Source organism: Bipolaris sorokiniana, assembly GCF_000338995.1.
Source record: "Bipolaris sorokiniana ND90Pr unplaced genomic scaffold COCSAscaffold_3, whole genome shotgun sequence".
In the NCBI taxonomy this organism is placed as follows: Eukaryota; Fungi; Ascomycota; class Dothideomycetes; order Pleosporales; family Pleosporaceae; genus Bipolaris; species Bipolaris sorokiniana.
Window position 1 is genome coordinate 2057758 of NW_006911897.1, and position 22382 is coordinate 2080139.

At 50.8% G+C, this 22382-nt stretch overlaps 7 protein-coding genes across 7 annotated transcripts; 5 read left to right on the top strand and 2 right to left on the bottom strand.

Annotated features, from left to right (window-relative positions):
• Nucleotides 1–5026: 5026 nt before the first annotated feature.
• On the top strand, nucleotides 5027–6706 carry COCSADRAFT_291486 (uncharacterized protein). The gene is made up of 2 exons (XM_007699070.1): nucleotides 5027–5094; nucleotides 5145–6706. Exon 2 carries the CDS (start codon nucleotides 5381–5383, stop codon nucleotides 6641–6643), a length of 1263 nt encoding a protein of 420 aa, XP_007697260.1. The 5' UTR covers nucleotides 5027–5094; nucleotides 5145–5380; the 3' UTR covers nucleotides 6644–6706.
• A 63-nt stretch (nucleotides 6707–6769) lies between these two features.
• COCSADRAFT_83033 (uncharacterized protein) lies at nucleotides 6770–7318 on the bottom strand (the record flags this gene model as incomplete). The annotated part of the gene is made up of 1 exon (XM_007699071.1): nucleotides 6770–7318. One exon carries the CDS (start codon nucleotides 7316–7318, stop codon nucleotides 6770–6772), a length of 549 nt encoding a protein of 182 aa, XP_007697261.1.
• A 1762-nt stretch (nucleotides 7319–9080) lies between these two features.
• Nucleotides 9081–12782, top strand: COCSADRAFT_111651 (uncharacterized protein). The gene is made up of 7 exons (XM_007699072.1): nucleotides 9081–9400; nucleotides 9466–9716; nucleotides 9775–10704; nucleotides 10753–10905; nucleotides 10952–11225; nucleotides 11280–11347; nucleotides 11399–12782. Exons 1-7 carry the CDS (start codon nucleotides 9321–9323, stop codon nucleotides 12553–12555), a joined length of 2913 nt encoding a protein of 970 aa, XP_007697262.1. The 5' UTR covers nucleotides 9081–9320; the 3' UTR covers nucleotides 12556–12782.
• A 96-nt stretch (nucleotides 12783–12878) lies between these two features.
• COCSADRAFT_34448 (uncharacterized protein) lies at nucleotides 12879–13905 on the top strand. The gene is made up of 2 exons (XM_007698425.1): nucleotides 12879–13058; nucleotides 13132–13905. Exons 1-2 carry the CDS (start codon nucleotides 13000–13002, stop codon nucleotides 13829–13831), a joined length of 759 nt encoding a protein of 252 aa, XP_007696615.1. The 5' UTR covers nucleotides 12879–12999; the 3' UTR covers nucleotides 13832–13905.
• Nucleotides 13906–14031: 126 nt separating this feature from the next.
• COCSADRAFT_291544 (uncharacterized protein) lies at nucleotides 14032–15438 on the top strand. Its single transcript, XM_007699073.1, has one exon. The coding sequence runs from the start codon at nucleotides 14076–14078 to the stop codon at nucleotides 15288–15290; it is 1215 nt and encodes a 404-aa protein (XP_007697263.1). The 5' UTR covers nucleotides 14032–14075; the 3' UTR covers nucleotides 15291–15438.
• A 147-nt stretch (nucleotides 15439–15585) lies between these two features.
• Nucleotides 15586–18722, bottom strand: COCSADRAFT_168841 (uncharacterized protein; the record flags this gene model as incomplete). The annotated part of the gene is made up of 5 exons (XM_007699074.1): nucleotides 15586–16854; nucleotides 17009–17045; nucleotides 17100–17494; nucleotides 17541–18008; nucleotides 18057–18722. 5 exons carry the CDS (start codon nucleotides 18720–18722, stop codon nucleotides 15586–15588), a joined length of 2835 nt encoding a protein of 944 aa, XP_007697264.1.
• Nucleotides 18723–19634: 912 nt separating this feature from the next.
• COCSADRAFT_158029 (uncharacterized protein) lies at nucleotides 19635–21418 on the top strand (the record flags this gene model as incomplete). The annotated part of the gene is made up of 2 exons (XM_007699075.1): nucleotides 19635–20271; nucleotides 20319–21418. The coding sequence occupies 2 exons, from the start codon at nucleotides 19635–19637 to the stop codon at nucleotides 21416–21418; spliced, it is 1737 nt and encodes a 578-aa protein (XP_007697265.1).
• Nucleotides 21419–22382: the final 964 nt, after the last annotated feature.

A 22382-nucleotide genomic window follows, 5' to 3' on the forward strand; every position in this document is an offset into this window, starting at 1 on the left:
CGCCTAATGAAGTTGGCTGGCCACTTCTGCCCAACGTGGCCAGCACCACGTGCAGCTAGTAGCTTATCAGCCATATCACGTACGGCAGCGTAGGTAGGCGCAAATCCACGCTGATCTAGATCAAGTATATGGCTTATAATCACCTCCTCTTCTATCTGAGTAAGCTTTTTTGAGTTGGGCTGGCAATCGCGTCTCGCGCGCTTCCCAGCGCGTCGATCGCGTAACGTTGATTCAGGCACGTTAAAGATTGAAGCTGCGCGGCGGCCTGTTTGAATTTGATTAGAATCAAGAGATTGTATAGCAAGCTGAATATCTGATTCATTTGAGAGTAATTGAATAACGTGGCGTGGAGCCATGATAAAGGCAAGTGTAATAGAGTAAGAAAGTTGGTGAGGTGCGCGACTCGCTTGCCTGCGCGACTCGCTTATCCATCACGTTAGATCAAGATTGTATCTACATACATACATAGCATCTCGTATCCGTCAACAAGGCGCCTGCACTAAGGAGTTGCCGACCCGTTTTTTTTGTTTGTTTGTGGGGCCCCTTCACGGAGAATTATCCGCGGGTTGTAGTGCATCTTCCGTGTATCAGCTGATTATTCGTGACTTTCGGGGTTGCAATAGGGAGTTTTATGTTGATAGGATGGCTAATAATCTCACTGACGATGGAAACGATCGTGATGAGAAGAATAAAATCACTATTAAGTTTACCTAGGTACTAATCACTAGTAATTTCTACAACAACTACACAAACGCATTTTTCATGATAGATTTATAGTCACAAGGTATAGATGACCATTACACAGTCGTGTGTCATCGTGTACGTTGCTTTTCATACAAGATTTAAGTACAACTAGGTGATAGGGTATCAAAAACAACTTAAAAAAATGCAAAATCCAAACTTGCTTGTATACCAATATAAGGCTGGGTCACAACAAGCGATATTCACCGTTGAAAATCACCACTATTCCTCATCCTAAACCCGGTACTAATCCGCTCAATGGGACCCTGTCTCTCCGCCCTATCAACACTGAGTCGCTGATTCAGACTCGTAGCGCCATCTATGCCGTTTAGAACGGTCATACCGCCTTTTGCACCGCTCCGTGCAGTAGTGCTGCGACTGGCGACGGGAAGTAGCGAGCCCCCGTCATTCCACCTGTTCGCACGCGCACTGCTAAGGTAGCTTTCGATGCTGCGGCGTCCATCTGGGCGGTACGCCGGGCTACGGTTACGGCTACGGCTGAGCGCCTCCTCGATAGTGCGGGTATCGATAGCATCACCGTAGTCGAGTTTCTCGATGCCAGCGTAAGGGTCTGTAAGCGCGTCGTTGTTGTGATCAGCACGGGCGTGCTGAGAATTCGCTTTTCGATCGCGGAATCTGCGTTTGACTTCGCGGAAGAAGTCACCGATAGCGTCGAAGGAGAGGGCTATGGCGATGAAAGGGATGGAGATTGCGAGGCCGATGCCGAACATGTATTTTCCGACGAAGGATAAGGGGAGCGAGGGCTCGTCGCTGCCAGGCTGGTGGGGGAATTCTTGGATATTGATGGTGAACATGGCGGCGATGAAGGAGAGGGGGAGGAAGATGATGGTGACGATGGTGAAGACCATGATGGTCTGGCTTTGACGTGCAGTTCCTGCGGCTTGGTCGCGAGCGAAACGCGCTTCGAAAGCGTTGGCGTGCTTCTGTTTTAGGTCGAGCAGGTCGGTAATTGAATCGTAGATGCGCTTGGCTTGCTTGTCCATACGCTCAAGATCTTTGAGGTGGGTGTCGATTGTCTTGAGGAGCTCTTTAGACCGCTTCTTTATATCCTGCTGACTTTTGTGCTCTTCTCGATAAATGTCTGTGATACTGGCTTCCATGTCAGGAAGTACATTGCGCTGGTCTTCCAGTACTTTGGCGATCATGTTCAGTTCATCACGAATATCCTTGATTTCAGCCAAAAGGTCCGTCTCGGCACCAATGTCTAGTAGTTTGTCAACAAATAGGGGAGCATGGGCAGCTGTTCGGTCGCTATCGTCATAGTCAAATTCTTCTTCGCGGATCGGAGGGTCAGCCAAAGCGTGCGAATGGGAGTGATGCGGCACATGTCGCCGATTGTGCTCTCTTTGCCTTCCCTCTGCTTCAAGATGACGTGAGAAGCGGTTGGGCCGACGGTGGTGTTGTAGCCATGCTGATGCTTGTGCAGAAGCCGTATTGAACTCTTTAAATAGTATTGTCTCCATCTCGGTAGCATCGCCTATGCTGGATTCGAACATGTCAAGAAACTGGTAGTCCTCGTCGCCAGTACGGTGACGATCAAAGACTCCACTGCACCTTCCAGAGATGATCATAGCCAGATCGTACACATTGCGAACTGGATCTCTAGCCTTGCTATTGATGTCCTCGATGATGCCATCGAGAACATTGAGCGGGTCGTTTCTAGGCTGCTGCCATCGCTGGGGAAAAGCAGTCACAATCAAATCCTTGCCTAGTGTCCACATCCATAATTGATCAACCATGAAAATCTTCGGATCCACATGTTGAGGGTCATTCGACTTGCACTGGTACCGGTAGACGACTTGGTCACGATCACGAGACTGTGTGTCAATATTGTGATAGAAGAACTGATCCAGTGTACGCCGTACATGCAGTGAAATCTGCGAAGAGGTCAGATGAGCTCGTAGTAGCATCTCATCGTACGTTTTTGCGCGTGGAGGGGGTGGCCTATTAGCTCGTCCATCGTTTTTCTCATAACCCTTTATAATCTGTGTTTTCTTAATTGCAGCCTGCATCTCTTGGCGCCGGCGGTCAGACTCGAAGTGCAGATATGGCATAAAAGCAAATATATTGCCCTTTGCAACAGTCGTCGGGTCTTTCCGTCCAGGACTGCCAGGTGATTTGAGGTGACCGCTGAGAGTGAGAGATGAGCTTATGTGTGTTCTTTTTGCGTAGTGTTCGGGCCCTCTAGTAGGTGTTTCGGTGCCGCCAGATCGTTTGCCGGCCGGCTTCGACCCGCCCCACTTTTGCGTCTTCTTCGTCTTATCTTTTGTTTTTCCTTTTACGTCTTTGTTAGCCACATAGCTCGGGCCCGTCCCAGCAGTCCAATCCGTTTGTTCTGTGCTGGCTGTACCTGTTCGCGCAGGTGTCTTGGGAAAGTGCGACGAGGTTGAATCTTGCATGGCGACTGCTGGATCAATAGTTAAGCCCAGGCCATTATTGACGGTGATATGCGGAACCCCTGGGTCACCACCATCAGAAAGATCTGATTCATCGTGATTCTTTGGAGCACGTGGCGTGCTCTGGCACAGCGGTCTCATAAAATGCGAGTGTATTTGCTGTCCACGGTGTTGGTGACTAAAGGACCGTTCCAGCGCCTTGAATCCCTCAACGTCGCTGGCTCCTTCCTCGATGAATGCTTTAGTCAGCAATGCCTCCACCCAGGCCATGTTGTTTGCAGGCAGGTGTATCCACCTGAAGCTTGTTCCTTTGGAATCTTTGGGCAGAACACTGACTGCAGGTTTCCTTGGGTTGATCGGATCACGGCTGTACAGCAGTTCAAAGACTGTCTTGCGTGATACTCTGTTCTCGTTGTGAAAATTGCCAAAATCGACAATCGTGGCGTGAAATCCATTGGTAGCACCCAGCGCATCTTCGCTCAGCGCCTCAATCTGATTGTGCGGTGCCAATCTGTTGATGATGTCTTTGCGTGCAGACTTCTTGCTTTGGGCAGCCCGCAAGAACGGTGTAATACCAAAGGCATCCTTTGCAGCTCGCTTTACGTCGTTTCGCTCCAGAAGACAGTTGACTACGTCCAAATGTCCAGCTTGGGCTGCTACGTGCAAGGGGGTCATCCCGTTCAAGAGTTTTGCATTAATGTTCACTCCAGCAGCCAACAGCATCCTCACCACCTTTACGCTTCCCTGCTCACAAGCGTTGTGTAAGGGAGTCCAGGATCCGTCGCTCTTGGCCATGATGTCCGCACCATGCTTGATCAACAGCTCGATAATGTCGTCTCTCCCGTGTGCAATTGCAAGATGGAGAGCCGTCTTCTGCCTAATTTCCACTGCGTTGACGTTTGCTCTGGGGAGTCGCGGTCGCCTAAGCAACAATTCGCACAACTCTTTTTTCCCCGTACTCGCTGCCCAGTGCAGTGGACTGCGCTTCTGGTCGTCCTGACCGTCTGGTCCGTCAATGGCGATGTTTTGTTTGAGAAGCTCGGCTATAACGTCGCGCCCCCAATTGCAATGCTTGTCGGCTGCCAGATTGTGCAACACATTGCGCCCCGTGTTGTCCTTGCGGTTGACATCTGCGCCACACCGCAGTAATTCATGCATGACGTGAAAGTGATTTTTCCAAGCCGCCATCATGAGGACCGTTCTCCCCTGCTTATCTTGTGCGTCGACATTTCCCCCGAATTTCAACAGTAGTTGCACAATTCCGACGTGGTTCTTCTCGACTGCCTTGAATAAGGGCGACACCCTGCCTCCCGGGGCACCATCGGGTTTGGCGCCACTTTTCAGCAGATACTCGGTGATGAATATGTTTCCGCGCTCGGCTGCGCGCACCAAAGCGATGCGCAAGAGGTGGTCGACGGGTTGTGCATTGGCTTTGGCCTGCTCGATGATGGCAATGGCATTGTCGTGCTTTTGGTCCTCGACTGCCTTGAGAAGGCGTGGCTCGACACGAGCATGCTGCGCGGACTCGCCGCCGTCGCTGGATCGAGATGGTGAGCGCCCCATGCTGGCTACATGCTCTGCTTCGGTTTGCGCTGTTTCGTTTTGGCGGTGAGGGATCAGTATTTGGGCGCAAGAGGCGTGCGAGGGTCGGTTTGGGATGAAAGGCGCGTCAAGGTCGATACGTGCAATTGCCTGAGTCGCCAAAAACCATGTCTAGTTTCGAGTCTTCTCCTATTCGGGCTGTACATGTACAGCTTGGACGTGTCTATGAAAGTGGGCGGCTGCCTTTAGCTGCAGGCCTGAACGGTGGCTAAGCTAATACCCCGGCCATGTTGTGCAGCCGCACACGTGACGATCAACGGCTGGTACATCGTCTTGAGCAGTGGAGTGGAGAGAAGCCGGCTGGTATCCATTGGGGTTTTCGTCATTGGGTGAGGTGCGCTGACTTGGGAAATTGAGGGAGATGCTGTGTCTGACTAATAGTAGATCGCATCGAGTTTCGGGGATTGCGGGGAAGGGCCGCTGTCTGCACATTACGCGGACGTCACATCGGGGCACTACACAGTGCTTATTTCATCTGCCGATGATTTGGCATCTGCATTGTGCTTGACTCCACTCGAGTTGCTTCGCCAATACCTCGGAAACGGCATAGACACGAATCTGGCGTTATCCGTGTGGCGTATGCCAGCGGATGCACGCCTTCTCCGCACCTATAAACAGACATGAAGCCCGGCGACTATATAACACGTTCGGCACCACCCTTGTTGTCGACATCCACACCTTCAACACCTACACATGGGAGACTGAAGAGTTCAACACTCTTCTGGCGCGTCACTGGCTTGATTGCAAGCCTCGTTCTTTTTACAATGTACACCAACAACACTACAATGGACACAGTGGACACAGAGATATCACCAAGCAACCATTCCATTTTCATTCCCTTTATCTTCGAGTTCAGCCCCAAACATGTTCCACAAGTCATGTGTACAGTTGAAGGCGTTGACATCCATATGCCCGTGGACACTGGATCAACCGGGACTTTGATAGGAGCTCCAATACTACTCAACATACCATCGACCGCGGGCACGCCAGCACACCACTTCTTTACGAGCAGTAAGATCCTCTATGTTGGTCGAATGGTTGAGCTAGCCATGAACTTTACTGGCGAAGGTGGCTCATACGCGACTGCAAAGGTCCCTGTACTTGTTGTTGACAAGAGCTGGAGATGTCCTTGGTATAATCCCCTGGTTGACCGGTTCGAGTGTCCAGCAGGTCCACACGGTGAACAAGCCGTAGAACGGGACACGTCGCAAATCACCTACATGGGCATTGGTTTCGGAAGAAACAGCCTAAAGGATGGCATGCCCTTTGCTACACCTCGCGTCAACCCGCTCTTAAACCTCTGCACTATTGATGGAGAGTCTGTTAAGCGTGGGGCGATGCACGCTGGATATATTGTATCACGTGAGGGTGTCCAAGTTGGCTTGACGCCGACAGCCATCCGAGAGTTTGCTTTTACCCAGCTGGAACCTGGCTTGACCTGGGTGGAGGATAGCAGGGATTGGGCGATGGCAAGCATGTGCTTCAGCGTCAATGGCGAGGGAAGGAATTGTGGTAGTGTGCTTGTCGACACTGGCATAGCGCAGATGTATATCAGAGCGGAGAAAGGCGTTTCAATGCCGACCATCGTCATTCCCAATCCCAACCCAAACGGTCATGCGAAGGTGGTGAAGCGCGTGAAGCCAGGCACCAAGATCACCATTGGCTTTCCATCCCTTGACCAGCCAGCCATGTCTTACTCGTTCACCGTTGGCGAAAAATCAGCCATTGAGCCCAATTATGTCTTCCCTCAACTATCCAATCATTCGCCCTATATCAACACGGGGAGAAACTTGTTGTTCCGCTATTCGATAGCCTTTGATGCGGTAGGAGGGCGATTCGGATTTCGGTCGGTTGGCAACTCTGCCACGGCTTCTGTATTATAGCCTGCGAATCGCGAATGAAGTAACAGACCAAATTTGAACCAGCATGATTCAGCTCTTCTTTCCTCTGGATGCGTCGTTGGGCGAAAAATGAATACCAAGCCCTTCGCCTTTGCCTAATTCATGTAGTCATTTGGCAGTGGTTGCGGGCCTCATGGGACTTCGAAACCCATCTCTCAGTTCCTTGTACTCTTCTACCGCTTTGACGACAATGCTATGCGCCTGTACGGTTGAGATATCCGCGCCTGCAATTGTAATTGCGCCAACGACACCTTCGACCCCCTTTACGAAGACGGGATATCCGCCTCCTTCTATAGTGTATTTGGACCATTCATCTCCACTCATGGCGTGGTATTCTGCAAACTTTTTATAATCGTCGTCGAATTGGCAGCCCATATACCATGTCGAGTGACCCCATCTGAGCACTGTGTTGCGTTTCCTCTCTACCCATTTCTCGTGGTCAGGCATTATGCCAGGGAGGCTTGGCGCATGGAAAAGGGTTTGAGTCGAGAGAGCTATGTGGATGAGGGCAGGGCACTCGGTGGTCCGAAGAGCGTTTCGAAGAATGTTCCCAATAACCCAGGCATGCTCGCACGTGAAGTGGTTGAAGGTGAAGCCCTTTTCCTCCTTTGCGAGTTCAGCTAGGTCGCGTGTGGGCAGGGGTAGTGCGCCGAGCATCTTGACACAGGATTTGCGGATATGTTTGTGGTGGTTGATTCTTTTTGTAAGGAAGTTATAGGTAGGGAGTCTTGACATATAACCAGAATTTGCCGATTATGTACCAATCGAAACAAAGAGATAGGAGAAGACGGAGCGTGAAACATACGAGTCAAGCAGTCAACGGAAAGCAGCGCGTATAAAGTAACTACGCCGGCGGTCGGGTCGTTCCGCCATTTCAGCCCCAAGCTCCCCCACTTCTTGACACGTGCCTGACGCGAGAACAATTGTCGGCCTCGCTGTCACCAACCAACGTTCATTTCCACACTTGCTTTGTACACCGACATGAAACTTTGCGTATAGAGGTGCATTTTGTTGACAACACGAAAACTATGAAACCGTATCCAGTATGGTTTTCCGGGTCAGCCATCGGCCAGAACTTACAGCATCTTTCGCTCGGGATGTTTGTGCCGATTCGACTTAACATTAGCCTCAAGAGAATCCACCCGTACGGCCGGAGCAATTCATTACTGTCAATACGGTCCTACTGACTGATCTGGTAGGAATGATTGTGCGAAAAATTTGACTTTCAGATAAACTCTGGGGCCGTGTTATCATGCTTCCATTCCCTCTTAACTCTTGCACAAGAGCAAGCCGTTCCGTCGACTCTTTACAGACATGCCTATCCTATTTCACCCTTGCCGAATCCGTGCAGACGCGATCGTGATAGAGTTGTATACAGTTATACACAAGGTTTCTTTCCGCCATACCGCCGGTTAGTTGTGCGCTGCCGAAGTCGCCTAGGAACAGATTATGCATGTACTTCCAGAGCCTCGCCATCTTCCGGACAAGGGCCGAAACACAGACCTAGCCATATACTCGTATATGTATACATGCGAGTGTTATCGATAGCAGGGAGTCTGTCTTGACCTCCGCTCCAAGAAGGGCAGACAACCGCTAAAGCTAGATGACGCCAAGACGCTAATGGCCTCGATTGACAGGAACTGTGAAGAGATCGCAAATATCCAAGGTTAGGGCGACGAAAGCCTGAAGCAACACTATGCAGGGCCTGAACCGAGGCAGGATTGTTGCACCGGAGAATTTGGTAGCATCAGAGACAACCAATAGCATGGTATGTCATCGAGTCTGCACAGGCTTGGCGTTGATATGTTCGCCAAAACCCTGTCTTGTCTACTACCTTAGACCCTAGGAAGAGATTTTCGGTCACGCGATTCTCCGGGACTTTTGCCTATACTACCCCAAAACCACGAAATGGTGGCAGTGTGATGATCGACTAGTTCCCTTCTCGGTGGAGGCAGTCCCTGGTGCCTGTAGCGTGCTTGGTGAAGCAGGGTGAGGGAATGACGTTCGCACCAATGGCACTTTTGCCCCCAGTAGGCGAGACGAGCCATGTCCCCCGCCAACGCTGTCAGATCAGATATCTAGTAGATGCATGATGCATACGGCATGACGACGGAGGCATTGCTTGTGACGGCCACGGCCGCTGAACTATGCTTTTACATGGGACCGGGACCTCTCTGTTGCTGCCATGGGCGCATATTGACGGGCAAAGGCGATGCCCGCCTGGCGCAACCCCACGACCAAGATACTGATGTACATGACTACACACGAAGGTGTACACCTAGTGCGAGACTTGCCGTGCCCGAATTAGTCGGGCTTACTATGACGTGCCTCGTCGAATCGCCGATCACGACCAATTCATCAGTCGATCCATGTCATGCCAACATCGGTAGCGCATGGAAAAGATGGAACATGGCAAGCGATGAGCTGGCCTAGACCGCATCGATTCCTGCAACTCGTGTACCCTGTCCCTCGGCCCTCTCCTCCGCAACTCAACCTCATAGCGTCTTGCTCGTCGTCTTGCCAGACATGCGTTCGTAGGGTCATGTTGGCTGCGCTGCTCTGGTATGACGTCACGCGCACTTTCAGTCTCTGAACACGCCTCGCTGCACCTGTTTCCTCCGCCTGAAATCTTACTCAACCCATCGCCCGCGGAGGCGCCATGGAGAACCTTGACAAGCTATCTGCCACAGGCCTGCCCATCTTCGACCTGAATAAGGAGAACTTGTTCCGCAAAGACTGGTGAGCACTTGCCCGCCACGGCCCCATTTGCTCCTCCATCGCGCGCTGTAGTTAACGCCTTCCAGGTCCAAATCTTCAATTGGCCCGCGCGAGTCGTGGCCAACCTCGCTCAAATGTCTCGTCAACACATGCGTGTTGCCCATGCCCCACTGCTCGGCCGTTTTCTGGGGTAAAGACCTAACAGTTATACACAATCTCGCTTGGGAAACAGCGCGGGGTGGTCTCGATGGCCAGGCATCCAATGCTCACGACAGCTACGAACATGAGGCGTTGGCAACGCTGAAAACAGTGCTCAGAGGGCGGACGGTCAAGGTAGGTAAGCATCATACCGTAACCTTGCAGTTTCTCCTTCTCACACTGACCCTCTCATCTAGCTGCCAGGTATTTCCTAGCGTCCCTGTCTGAAGACCGAGACCAGCAGCTCGTCCTCAGTACCATACTTGATGAAGATGGAACTCGTCAAGGCGTCTTGGCCCAACTGCTCGACAATCAAAGAACTGACCGCTACATGCCTATTGAAGGCTTGGACGAGCTTGCGCGGCAAAACCAAGGGCATCAGCTAAAGAAAAATAAGTCACGGCAGGAAGGGAAGGACTCCGAGAAGAAGAAGTCCGACTCAATGCAGGTCGACTCAATGCAGACAACCATGTTCCAGCGATTTGCAGAACTGTTGCCCAACGGCCTGGCAATCCTTGACAAGGATGCCGAGGCGCTGTTTGTCAATGACGGCTTCTTCAAGCTTACCACCAACAAGGGAAGTAACGAATTCCGTTCTTGGCCAGATAGCATACATCCAGACGACTATGAGGACGTCATGACAGCCTATCGCAATGCATTTGAGAGCCGGACAGAGTTGCAGATAGAATTTAGGTGTGACGTTGCTGAGCCCGCCCAGACGGAGGGTGAGCAATGGAGAATGTTCTTGCTGAAGCCCTTGAGCGATGAGTCCGATGCTGGTTACATCAGCGCCATCATCGACATTACCGATATCAAACAGGCCCAGCTGACCCAAGAGAAAGCTGCCAACGAGGCCAGGGAGCGTAAGGAACAGCAAGAAAGGTTCATAGACATGGTTTCGCACGAGATCCGCAATCCGCTCTCTGCCGTCCTTCATCTCGCTGAAGAGGTTAAGGAGGTGACGAAGGAGATTGGCGCTGGCCGTGATGAAATTCGCGATGAAATAGCCGATATTTTAGATGCCGCCGACACTATCCTACTATGCGTTTCGCACCAAAACACCCTAGTAGATGACATCTTGTCATTCTCTAAGCTAGATTCTATGATGCTATCTTTGGTCCCTCGCGGTGAGTCTCCATCACGATCATGTTGCATCATTTACTGAGCCCTCCAAGAAACAAAGCCGAAGTGGGAATTCTCTCAAGCGCTCCGCGTCTTCCATTCCGAGTTCAAAGCCAAAAACATCGATTTCCATTATGCCATGGACGTTTCATTTGAGGACCAGCAAGTAGACACTGTTGTTGCTGATCTCAACCGCATGAAGCAAGGTATGAAGTGTCGGGCCGTGTTTGGTATGGGGCTAACAGTTTTTAGTTCTGGTAAATCTGATCACTAATGCCATAAAGTTTACCTCGAGGAAGAAGGGCAAAAGAAACATAACTGTGTCCATGGGCGCATCAGTAAAACGACCTACGTCATATCCGCCCAACGTCGTTTACTTTAGCGAGCAGAAAGAAGCATTTCATCTAGATTCAACCATGACATCGGAATGGGGTACTGGAGATGCCATGTACTTAATGGTTGCCGTCAAGGATACCGGCATAGGCATTAGCAAAGAAGGCCAAGCCAAGTTATTCGAGCGCTTCAGGTATAAGCAGTTTTCTCTATCACCCCCAGTTTCGCTTGACTAATCATCCACTAGGCAAGCAACACCTAAAACACAAGAAAACTACGGAGGCTCCGGTCTTGGATTGTTCATATCGCGCAAGTGTAAGCAAGGTACACTGCATGTCCAGCTATCCATTCGCTAACATCAATCAGTATGCACTCTACATGGCGGTGACATAGGTGTAAGCTCAAAAGAGGGTGAAGGATCAACATTTGGATTCTTCTTCAAAGTGCGTCGTTCAGTCGGAGGAAGTGATCTGGGGCGACCGCCTATCCAATCCCGAAGCAATTCAGAAAAATCGGAGAGCTCTGGCTTGAAGCCGATACGCCCCAGCTATAGTAGAAGTAACTCGACTCTCCAGCGTATCAAAGAGCAAACGAATGAGCGTCCGGAGGCAAAAACGTTGTCTAGCCATTCCGGAGTAGACGCAGAGGAGATGAACCCCTCGCTCAAAGACCCGCCTGTGGAAGAGAGATCAGAGGCACACCCACAATCGAGCGCAGATCGGCGTTACGAAGAAACCGCATCGACTGTCAAGGATATCTCGACAGAAAAGCCGAATATTGAAAGGACGTTGCCAGATCTCCGTAGAGGAGAGACATCAAGACAAGAGGAGGGCGCCCACGAAATATCGCGGTCACAAAGTGATCCACGCACTGAGGAAAACCATACTCTCCTTCTTGTTGAGGACAATTTGATTAACCAGAAAGTCCTTCGTCGTCAACTTCAATCCCGGGGCTTCCAAGTCTTCACAGCAAACAACGGCCAAGAAGCCATTGATGCCGTTGCCGAGCGTGGCCATCGGGCACAGAATGGTCCAGATGACAGAAACTACTTTGATATTATTCTCATGGACCAGGAAATGCCCATCAAAGATGGCAACACCGCAACCCAGGAAATTAGGCAGCTGCAAGAGGAAGGCAAGGCGGGATACAGTCATATCTTAGGCGTATCGGCGAATGTGAGAGAAGCACAAACACAGAGCATGCGCGACGCTGGAATGGACGACGTCATCTCAAAGCCGTTCAAAGTGGACGATTTGGTGCGTAAAGTGCGATCACTTGTACTTGATGGCGGGGGCAGTGCAAGGCATGACAACAGACCAAATGGCCAGCCAAATCCACGTGAAAGCGGTAAAGAAAAAGGAGACGATGAAGTAAAAGATGTTCTCAAACCTTCAGACGTGGAGAAGCAAAATCAAGATACAGAAGGTGAAAGCGAGCGTGAGACGACAAACTGGGGTGGCTCACGGACTCGATCGCGAGCCGAAGTTAAGAAGGGAGGGAGAACAGACGATCAGAAGTCTTGAGTGCTGCAGTCTTTACAAACAAAGAGAGCCATACTGTTTCCAGTCTACGATTTATGTTGTTGCATTTGGTTATTCCTTGGTTGCAGAACCGCGTTGTACGGGGTTCTGGACGGGCGATACACTGATGAGCGGACTGAACGAAGAAACGGCCTTTTCGAACGTGGGATGACTGTTATGTGCCATTCTGGCATGCTTATACCCAAATTCAACATTTACAAATATATATGCGACGCAGACTTGTCCAGTGATTTGTTGAGATGGATACATTACATGTACGAGTCATGCGGATGATATCCGACGTCACCCCCACCTTTCCCTGAGATAACATCCTCATGGGAGCATTACCATGTGCAACATGTCTTTGCACATGTACGATAGCAACAACGGTCTGACACTCGCCCTAACCAGAACCTGAATTTACTGAATAATTCTCTCTCCGTTACCATGGCAAAAGAATTTGAGGGAAAGGTTGCTCTTATCACAGGAGCGGGCAGTGGCATTGGGTACGCTTTCGACCCCTCTTCCCCACTATCTCATACAAGCCTCCACGATAGCCTTGTACTGAAATCACACTAGTCGCGCAACGGCTCTGAAGCTCTCCTCCCTTGGCGCTTCAATCTCCCTTTGCGACATCAACCAATCCAACCTTGAAGTCGTCGCTTCAGAAAGTAGCACACCCTGTTACACACAGAAAGTCGATGTCGGCAAGAAGGAGGAAGTGGAAAACTTTGTTAACAATACAGTCAAGCAACTAGGAGGCCTGAACTATGTATTCAACTGCGCAGGCGTGAACCCAACCAGTATGAAAGTCGAAGACACGAGCGAAGAGTACTGGGACAAACTGGTAAACATAAACCTGAAGGGCGTCTTCCTCGTCACACAAGCATGTCTACCTCATCTTGAACGCGGCTCGGCAATTGTCAATGTCTCGAGCATCAGTGGCATCCGCGGCTCAGCCCTGCAGTCTGTATACTGCACTACCAAATTTGGGCTCATTGGCATGTCCAAGTCGCATGCACTCGAGTTTGGGCCCAGGGGCATCAGAGTCAATTGCGTGGCGCCGGGGTACATTGACACGCCGTCGAATGCGGGTATTGTGAAGGGAGGAGAGGCAGTGGAGAGGATGCGGAATGGAAATGCGCTGGAGAGGTTGGGGACGCCGGAGGAGGTGGCGGATGTTGTGGCGTTCTTGTTTGGAGATGGTGCGAGGTATGTGAATGGGGCTGTTGTGGAGATTGATGGGGCAGTGAGGATGAGCAGTACAACGAGTAAATAAGATGACTCGCGATAGAAGACTCAAGCAAGTAAACTGGGGGGAAATATATGATGGTGAATCCATTTGGAGACTGATCTTTTTGGAACGAGGGTGATGCTCGTGGCTGTCCAATGGGAGAGCGAGGCAGTGAAGCTATGTTATCACGTGCGCGCTGATCGACGAGCTGCACTAGCGCCTCGTCTCATCGAAAGTTCCGTCGCGACATCTTTCCCTTACTACGACAACCTTTAACATCGCCGCAGTCATGACGGAAACACAACCCGCACAAACTTTGCTCGCAACTGATAAATCTCTCGAGTCATCCGCATCGAACGAACTCGTCCACACGACCGAACAAACTATCATCACAACAAATGCCGAAGGCAAGAAAGTCAAGAAGATCATCCGGCGCAAACGACGACCTGCACGTCCCCAGATCGACCCAGCGGAGATAAAGACTCAGGAGACCCCACAAACAGGCACAATCTACAATGTCTGGTACAACAAATGGTCTGGTGGTGACCGCGAAGACAAATACCTCTCCCAAACTCCCGCGCAAGGTCGCTGCAACATAGCCAGAGACAGCGGCTACACAAAGGCCGACAAGACGCCCGGCGCGTACTTCTGTCTCTTCTTCGCGCGCGGCACCTGTCCGAAAGGAGTAGATTGCGAATACCTCCACCGCCTGCCCACGGTGACGGACATTTTTCCCAGCAACGTCGACTGCTTCGGGCGCGACAAGCACGCCGACTACCGCGACGACATGGGCGGTGTAGGAACCTTCCAGCGCCAAAACCGCACCCTGTACATTGGGCGCATACATCCAACCGATGACATTGAAGAAGTCGTCGCACGGCACATGCAGGAATGGGGCGAGATTGAGCGAACGCGTGTCCTAACAGCACGTGGCGTAGCCTTTGTCACATACATGAACGAAGCAAACAGCCAGTTTGCAAAAGAAGCAATGGACCATCAGTCATTCGACCACAACGAAATCCTCAACGTCCGCTGGGCAACCGTCGATCCCAACCCCCAGGCCGCCAAACGCGAAGCCAGACGCATCGAGGAGCAGGCCGCAGAGGCAATCCGCAAAGCGCTGCCTGCGGCGTACGTGGCCGAGCTCGAAGGTAGAGACCCGGAGGGCAAGAAGAGGCGCAAGGTTGAAGGTAGCTTTGGACTCCAGGGCTACGAAGCACCAGACGATGTGTGGTATGCAAAGGAAAAGGGCGAGTGGGAAGCTACTAAGCAGCTCCAGGCAGGTGGTGCGGGAGACAGAATGGCAATTGAGAGTGGAGACAACGCATATCAAGATATGAATCCGGGACTAGATACCGGTGCTGCGCAACAGCAACAGCAGAACAGCGGTATTTTGTCTGGCAGCACCCTGGCGGCACTCAAGGGATTCAAGGCTACGCCGTCGAATAAGAGACCGACGCCTGCTGCGGGGCCGTTGGTGGATTATGGGAGTGATAGCGACTAAGTCTGCCACCTAGGACAGAGTGGAGTACTTGCATTTATCTGTGTAATGAGGAAGGAAAAGAAAAGAAAGGTTATGCTATGTAGCATTTGTAAGCACTGGTTTGGCGTTGACGTGGTCACAATTTGATACCCTTTTGGAACATTCAGATATGGAATTCGTTATGTCTGGCATGCTTGATCACTGTGATCGAAACCATCAAGACTAGTAGTAGGAGAGAAGGAAGGACAAGGAAAAAAACAATGAAAAAACAACACCAGACCTATCCTAACCCAACGATGATAAAGTGTCCGAATTTTCAAACCGGCGCAACACCCTCCCTCTCACAACCCCGCAAAAAACTACTCCAATCAGTAACCAGTCGTCGCCCCGCCCAAACACTCGACTTGCCCCCTTCCTCCCTTGCATCACCCTGGCCATCGAGCTCAAACCCACTCCTCACCCTCTTGCTCCCTTCCTCGACAACATCTTCCACATCCCTAAACAACCTCTTCGCAGCCGCCACCTCCCCGACATCCTGCCCTCCACATCCAAACCCGCAATTGCGCCGGCCACACGGGCGCCAGAAGCGGTATTCGGCGACTTGGTGCTCGGAAAGGGGTGGTACGGCGAGGAGCCCGGATGAGACGTTGCGGTTGGAGGTGTAGGATAGGCGGGTGCCCGAGGGGGAGAGGGGAGAGGGGGTTTCGTATTCTGTGCCGTTGGCGATGGGAATGGATGGGAGAGTTGGGTTGCGGGGGAAGTGGAGGGGTGGATTGTCGGGGGATATGCAGTGTGAGGGGCTGAGCGGGGGGCTTGCGATGCTGCGGTGGGAAGCGGATGGAGTGCGAGGGAGACTACGGATTTGTTTGTTGAGGATGCGGTCGATGGAATCGAGTTGCGAGGCGTAGTGTTCGTAGCCGTGAGATTCATAGCGGTGGGAGGGACCGCACATTTCGGATCCGTCGATGCTCATGGGGCTGGCGGGGGTTATTGTGGAGCTGAGGATACGGGGTGTTCCAGACATGATGCTGGGATTGGAAGTTGGAGAGGGAAATAGATCCTTTGCGCTCGTGGTAGGGGAAAGGGGGGTGGGAAAGCCTGGATATTTTCTGCCGACCTCGGTCAAGAGTGAGAGGTATGGTTTCACAGCCGTTGGCTGGGGCAAAATTGTGCTGACAGGTCCCATGTTGAAGACTGCACCGCTTCCGGTAGGCTGCGATGAGTTGGTGAAGCTGTTCACAGTGCCGTCGAGTGCAAGACCCCATGATGGAAGGCCATCGTACTCAGTGGCCAGCGTATGTGGAGAAGAACTACAGGTAAAGAAGCTAGTCGGGCTTCTAGGACTACTGCCATTGCTAGAATCAACAGAGCTTCCTAGGCCCGTAATACGTCGAAGAGCTTGAGAAGTAAGAGCATTCATAGGATCTGCTCTGGCGAAGCGAGCATCGTCGCAAGACCAAAGCCCGCCGTACTGCTGCCACGGAAAGGTCGGGAGAAAATGATCCTCAGGGTAGACATCGTATCCAAGACTGCGAGCACGGAAAAAGACGTATACAAAGCGACAGTCAGGAAATTGGCGAAGAACCTACAAAGTGTATATTTAGCGCAAGCCTGACAAGTGAAAAATCGGAAGAAGACCGTGAGTGTGGTTATATGGTATTAATTGATGTGAAGTGTTTCGGTAAAATATGCTGTATATCTATGCAAACGACCAAGGAGGCTGGGATGGAAGCTCATACATCCCAAGCGGGGAACAAAGGTGGTGTCGCTGTGAGCCTACAATCAGTTAGTACATTGCTGATCATTGAAGATTGAGGATAGAACACTCACATCAAGATTTCAAAAGCCTTAAACTTCCTAAGTTTACGAGAGCCGCGCCGATATGTATGTAGAACTTCCGGTCGAGCAGTTTTGATGTTCTTACGTCCAAGCAACTTATGCATTGCAGGAGTGGTATGGTACATGGGATCAAAGACGACTAGGTGGCAAGTGCCATCATAGTGGCGTTCGAATCCAACAATGGTGAGGGAGTGACCGGGCTGCTGGAGGTAGATAGGCGGTAGTAGGGTCTTGCATACAGTGGAACCATCGTCAGTGGCTGCTTGGGCAAAATATCGCTCTACAGCAGTAAGAAGTGTTCTATGAGCCAAGGTCTTGCGATCTTCTGTGGTAAAGAACACTTCTACGGCGCAATTGATCTCTGCATTGAGAAAAAATGCTTGCGCCTGCAGGGGGTCAGAAATATTCTCAATGTGACGTAGCAGTGCATACCTCTGGAGTACCAATGTACTTTCTTGTGTTGCGAATTCCACCAGTTTGGACACGGCCGATCGAGTTGATACCGTTGTCCCACGCTTCCTCTATGAGGTCCTGCAACTTCAATATGGTTGGCAATCGACCAGGAAATTCTTCGTGACCCTGTGCCTTTGCGCCTTGAATGTATGAGAGAAGCATGTGAATGTTGCGATAACCACAGAAGCCACCTTCGTGAGGTGTTTTTCCAACGTGAATGGTAGAAGGGTGACAATAATATGCCTGCTGTACCGTGCGGTCTAAGGCGGAAAGCTGTGCAAGAACAGGTATGATGCCTGGCGTCTCATTTTGCACCTGCTCATGCTTGATGAGGCGACCGTCCCCTCCAATGCGGTTGACGATGGTGATCTCGGGGCCGGCGCTAAGCTGCCTGTGCAGCCATTCTGGCATGCGCTCTTCAAAGGCATATTCGCCCAGGTCAGATTTCTAACATAGTTAGACAAAACGTGTTACTGCGAATGGCAATAGACTTGCATCAAGACGAGCGTTCTTAGATGGCGGCTTGGCATTCTTATGGGACTTTGTGAAAGGGCTAAAACCCAGGATACTTCTGCTAATGGTAGTGTTGTCACTGTCATTTGTATTCCGTCGGCGTCGAGGTCCATTCTTGGCTGATCTGCGGCTGTGGCCGTCGGTCCTCTTCAAGGCAGTGCGCGTTTCGTTTTTCGTGTTATGCTCGACAGATGTGCTCGTAGTACGGCGCCTATGTGAGCGATGGGTGGAAGATGAGCTGTGCATAGTAGCGGATGAACGTTTAGAATGACATTTTGGGGTGGTCTCGTCGAATGATAAAGTCTCTATGCGGCAATAGTCGATATGGCCGTCGTGTTCAGAAGGAGAAACAAGCTCGTAAGAATTGGAGGCGGAACTTTTGATGGCTCTTTCTTCTTGGTCAGAATCATCGGAGTCCAAGTCCGAATCAGAATCAGATTCGCAAGAGCCGGAAGAGGAAGGTGTCTGCTCGTCGTTGTTGCCCGTCGATGCAGGCGTGGGTGGTAATGAAGATCGCAACGGCTCCGGATCATCTTGGATAATGAAGGGTGAGTCGGTGGTATGAGCCTGCTCGAAATGCAACTGAAGGAAGTAGCCATCTTTTGAAAGAATGGTGAAGTCGCACAGGGGACATTCGAGACGCTTCATGCTGCCTTCCGTATTGATGCAAATGAACCAGAATACTATACGTCTCAACGGCACTCAAGTAGATTCAAGGTTATGTAGTAAATCATGAACGTTGAAGGCTTGGTCTTGGCAGTGAGGGCAACCGTCACCTAGTGCGTGTACAAATGACACTGCTGAAGCGATTGCTGCATGCTTACGGGGCTTAGCATGACGAACGCACCAACTTCAAACGCAAATGGAAAGCTTAACCCGAGAAACAGACAAGAATGAGACGTACTGAGAGAAAGTACAAATGGAGAGGATGATGTTTTGAGGAAGTGCTGTGGTCGGCTGCAAGAATACGGTGAAGGTACGAGGCCGGCTGTTGCCAGGACAGCCAATCAGCCAGGCGCGCCAAGACCGAGAAATATGGATGATGAACTTTACATGCGAACAAAGAAGTGTAGGGGTGAGGCCTTCTACTGTTGAGCCCAGGACATGTGGATAGGCGTGCTTGGTGTTCGCAGTGTGGGCCTGGGCGGAACGCTTCATCCGCAACAGAGCAAATTGATGGCTGCAGGGACACGGCAATGCCGTGTTGGCAGCACAAGACATGAGGCCATGACAAGGGCGCATTCAGCAGCCAGATTATAGTGAGTACTGATATCGAGAATGAAGTATTCTGAGGAGAGACTGTCTCCTCAGGACCCCATAATTTGTATCCATGTACACATACAGTACGTCATTGGCCCGCCAAGACCAGCCCATGCACTTCTGAAGTCGGATGGGGTACGCTCGCACAAGTCTCTTCACATGCTGCGCCACGCACTTTGCACACGACGAACTGGCTGGGCCTTGTCGCATCGCACACAATTGCGATGCAAGCTGCGGCGAGGATATGCTGAAACGACAGGCTTAGACGATCCGCAATGGTTCCAGGAGCTGCGCACTCAAATGCTGCAGCGGGGCGCGACCCATTTGCCTGAGCATTTGACCACTCCACCCGAATACAAACTCTCGCAGACGCTGACGGGTTTCCTGCCCCGAGAATTCTGTCATCCTCCGGGCAGGCGAAACCTAATAATCCCTTTCGGCCACCATTTGATATGGTTCAATCCATCGCTGCCTACTCACGACCTACTTCCGGATGGAACAGACGCATCCCAGTCACCAGGCGGTCCTTGGGTACGGCGCATGTGGGCAGGAGGCTCAATGCAAGCAAAGCCAGACGTTTATTTTGATAAGTTTCGGGGCTTCGCCGTAGACACGCCCATGGCTGGTGTCGAGCATATCAAGCATGTTCGACTGCACGGGCAAGGCGATACTGCCAAGATCTTCGTCACCATTGAGCGCCGCTTTGCAAGAATAGACGCCCTACAAGAAAGCTACAGAGCGCTCCACGGATCGTTGGGCAGGGCCACTGGGTTGCGAAAAATTCAAAGTTACTTCGAGGACCAACTACGCGGTGACGACGCCTGGGGCAATGCCGTTCTCAAAGAAGAGCGCAACCTGGTCTTCTTCAAGGAACGCAGTGTTGCAGAACTCGACGCTATCAAGTCTAGCCAGATGGCCTCTATTAAATATCTAGATCGTGCGTACTCTGACCAGTTGTTCGAACTGCTTGCTGACTACTCGTAGCTCCTGGTGATCCTCTCTTCTCTCATTCCCTCATTCCCAATCGTGCCCTTCTGTTCCGTTTCTCTGCTCTCACTTTCAATGCTCATCTCATTCACCTCGACCCCGACTACGCTCGTAATGTTGAAGGTCACCGCAACCTCCTGGTTCATGGGCCCCTCTCCCTGACACTCATGCTGCAGCTCATGAACAATCATCTGGAAACTCATACCAAGGGAAAGCAGGTCGTGGAGTCTATTGAGTATCGGAATCTTGCGCCACTGTATTGTGACGAGGAAATGCGCATTTGCGGAATGGAGAAAAAGACACTGCAAAATGGAAGCATATACGACTTATGGATCGAAGGCCCCACAGGTGGCGTTGCTGTAAAAGGTACTGTCTACACGACAGTTCGGACACCTACTTCGGCTCCTGCGCCTACAAATGCATCTGGCGGGACCTCAAGATCGAGGGAGACACGACAACGTGACCGCACAAGTGGTACACGAGCGAGACTGAATAACCAAAATGACGGAGAAAAACCTGCTTGGCGGCAGCTGAATCTAAGAACTGAAAAAGCGAAGCCAACCAGAAGCGGCGAAGCAACTGGATCAGCGGCAACCCCGAGCCTCAATGCAATTTCAGTGTCTGAACCTTCAGCTCAGCCCGAAGGTGAGAAACCAATTGAACCTTTGTCTAATGAAACAACTCCTCAACCACCCTTCAGAGAAGTAACTGCATCTTTGATGCGCGTACCTGGCCGAGTGTCTCATCGTAGGCCTACTCGCCTCAGAAGCCATCAATTCATCTCTCCTCCCACCAAAGCTGCAACACCTATCCGACCTGTCCAACCTTATGTTCCGGCAAAGCCAGTCATTTCAAGACAAACTCAGCAACTTTTGCGCCGACTCTTCCGCGAGACCACGTCTTCTGTTCGCATGCGACCCTTGCCGCTTGCCCGCAAGTATGCTGCATCGCCGTATACAGATGAATCGTGGAGGGTCTTGAGAGGGAGCCGATTTTTAAGAGAAGGCGTAAGGAGGGTCGAGAGGCCAAGGATCAGGTATGAGGGAGAGCGTCTGGCTCGTTGGCGTTGGAGACGATGGTTGATGGATCACAACTAAGCTTACTCTATTCACTAAATTGACTTTAAAACAGGGGTTTCTCCCTTCTTCTTCAGTGTAGGACTATCAATTTAACATGTATATCATATTGAAATGATGGATCTCCTGGGTGAAAACATGACTTGTTTCTTGGCATGGAAAAGCCGTTAACTGTTGAAAAGTACAGTACAGCATTACATTTTAGTAAGACACGAAACTAAAAGTAAGAGAAACAATTCAATATTAGATGTAACGTCCCTCCCCGAGTGCTGGGACACCCGCCGTGCTGGGACAAATGAGGGGTACTTTGACTTTCAGCACTTCGCTCTCTGCGCGCAGGCTAAAAACTCCAAGAAAATCATGATATTCATGTACTAGAGCTATCTTTTAACATATTTTAACACATCTAGCTAAAAATTACATCGCTATTACTGCTCTTGTTGCGTAAGTTACAACAGACCTTTCTTTCGTGCATAACAGTGTTGCTTTACTACAGCGCTATATAGAAGCTTGTAGCGTCCAAGAAATCCTAGAAGATCGCGGTTATGTCTAAGAGGCCTTGCCATAGCGCGGTAAGCTACGTTTAGCCTCGTGGCGCCTGCAACGCCTATGTTCATGCAAGATCGCCGTCGCGATCAGTACCTCGGCTCACACTAAGCGACCCTGTACATCTTATGTAATCGTCTTCGCGTAACGTGCGGGATCAGTGAGCTGCGCGGATCAGTAAGCTGCGCACCCCAAATCCCACCAAAAATCAAGAATCGCAACAGCCTATATCTCTGCAACAACTAAATAAAAATTGTTAAAAACTTATAGAATATTCTACAGGTATATAAAAAGTATTACTACTTTTTAAGAAAAGTCTCTACTTTAATAATAGCAGACATAGAGCAAACTTCGCTTTAGTAATCCCTATAATTTGGTTTTTTCTACATAGTTTTGTATATATAAAGGATATTAGCTTCTTAATCTAGAGCTAGTAGAT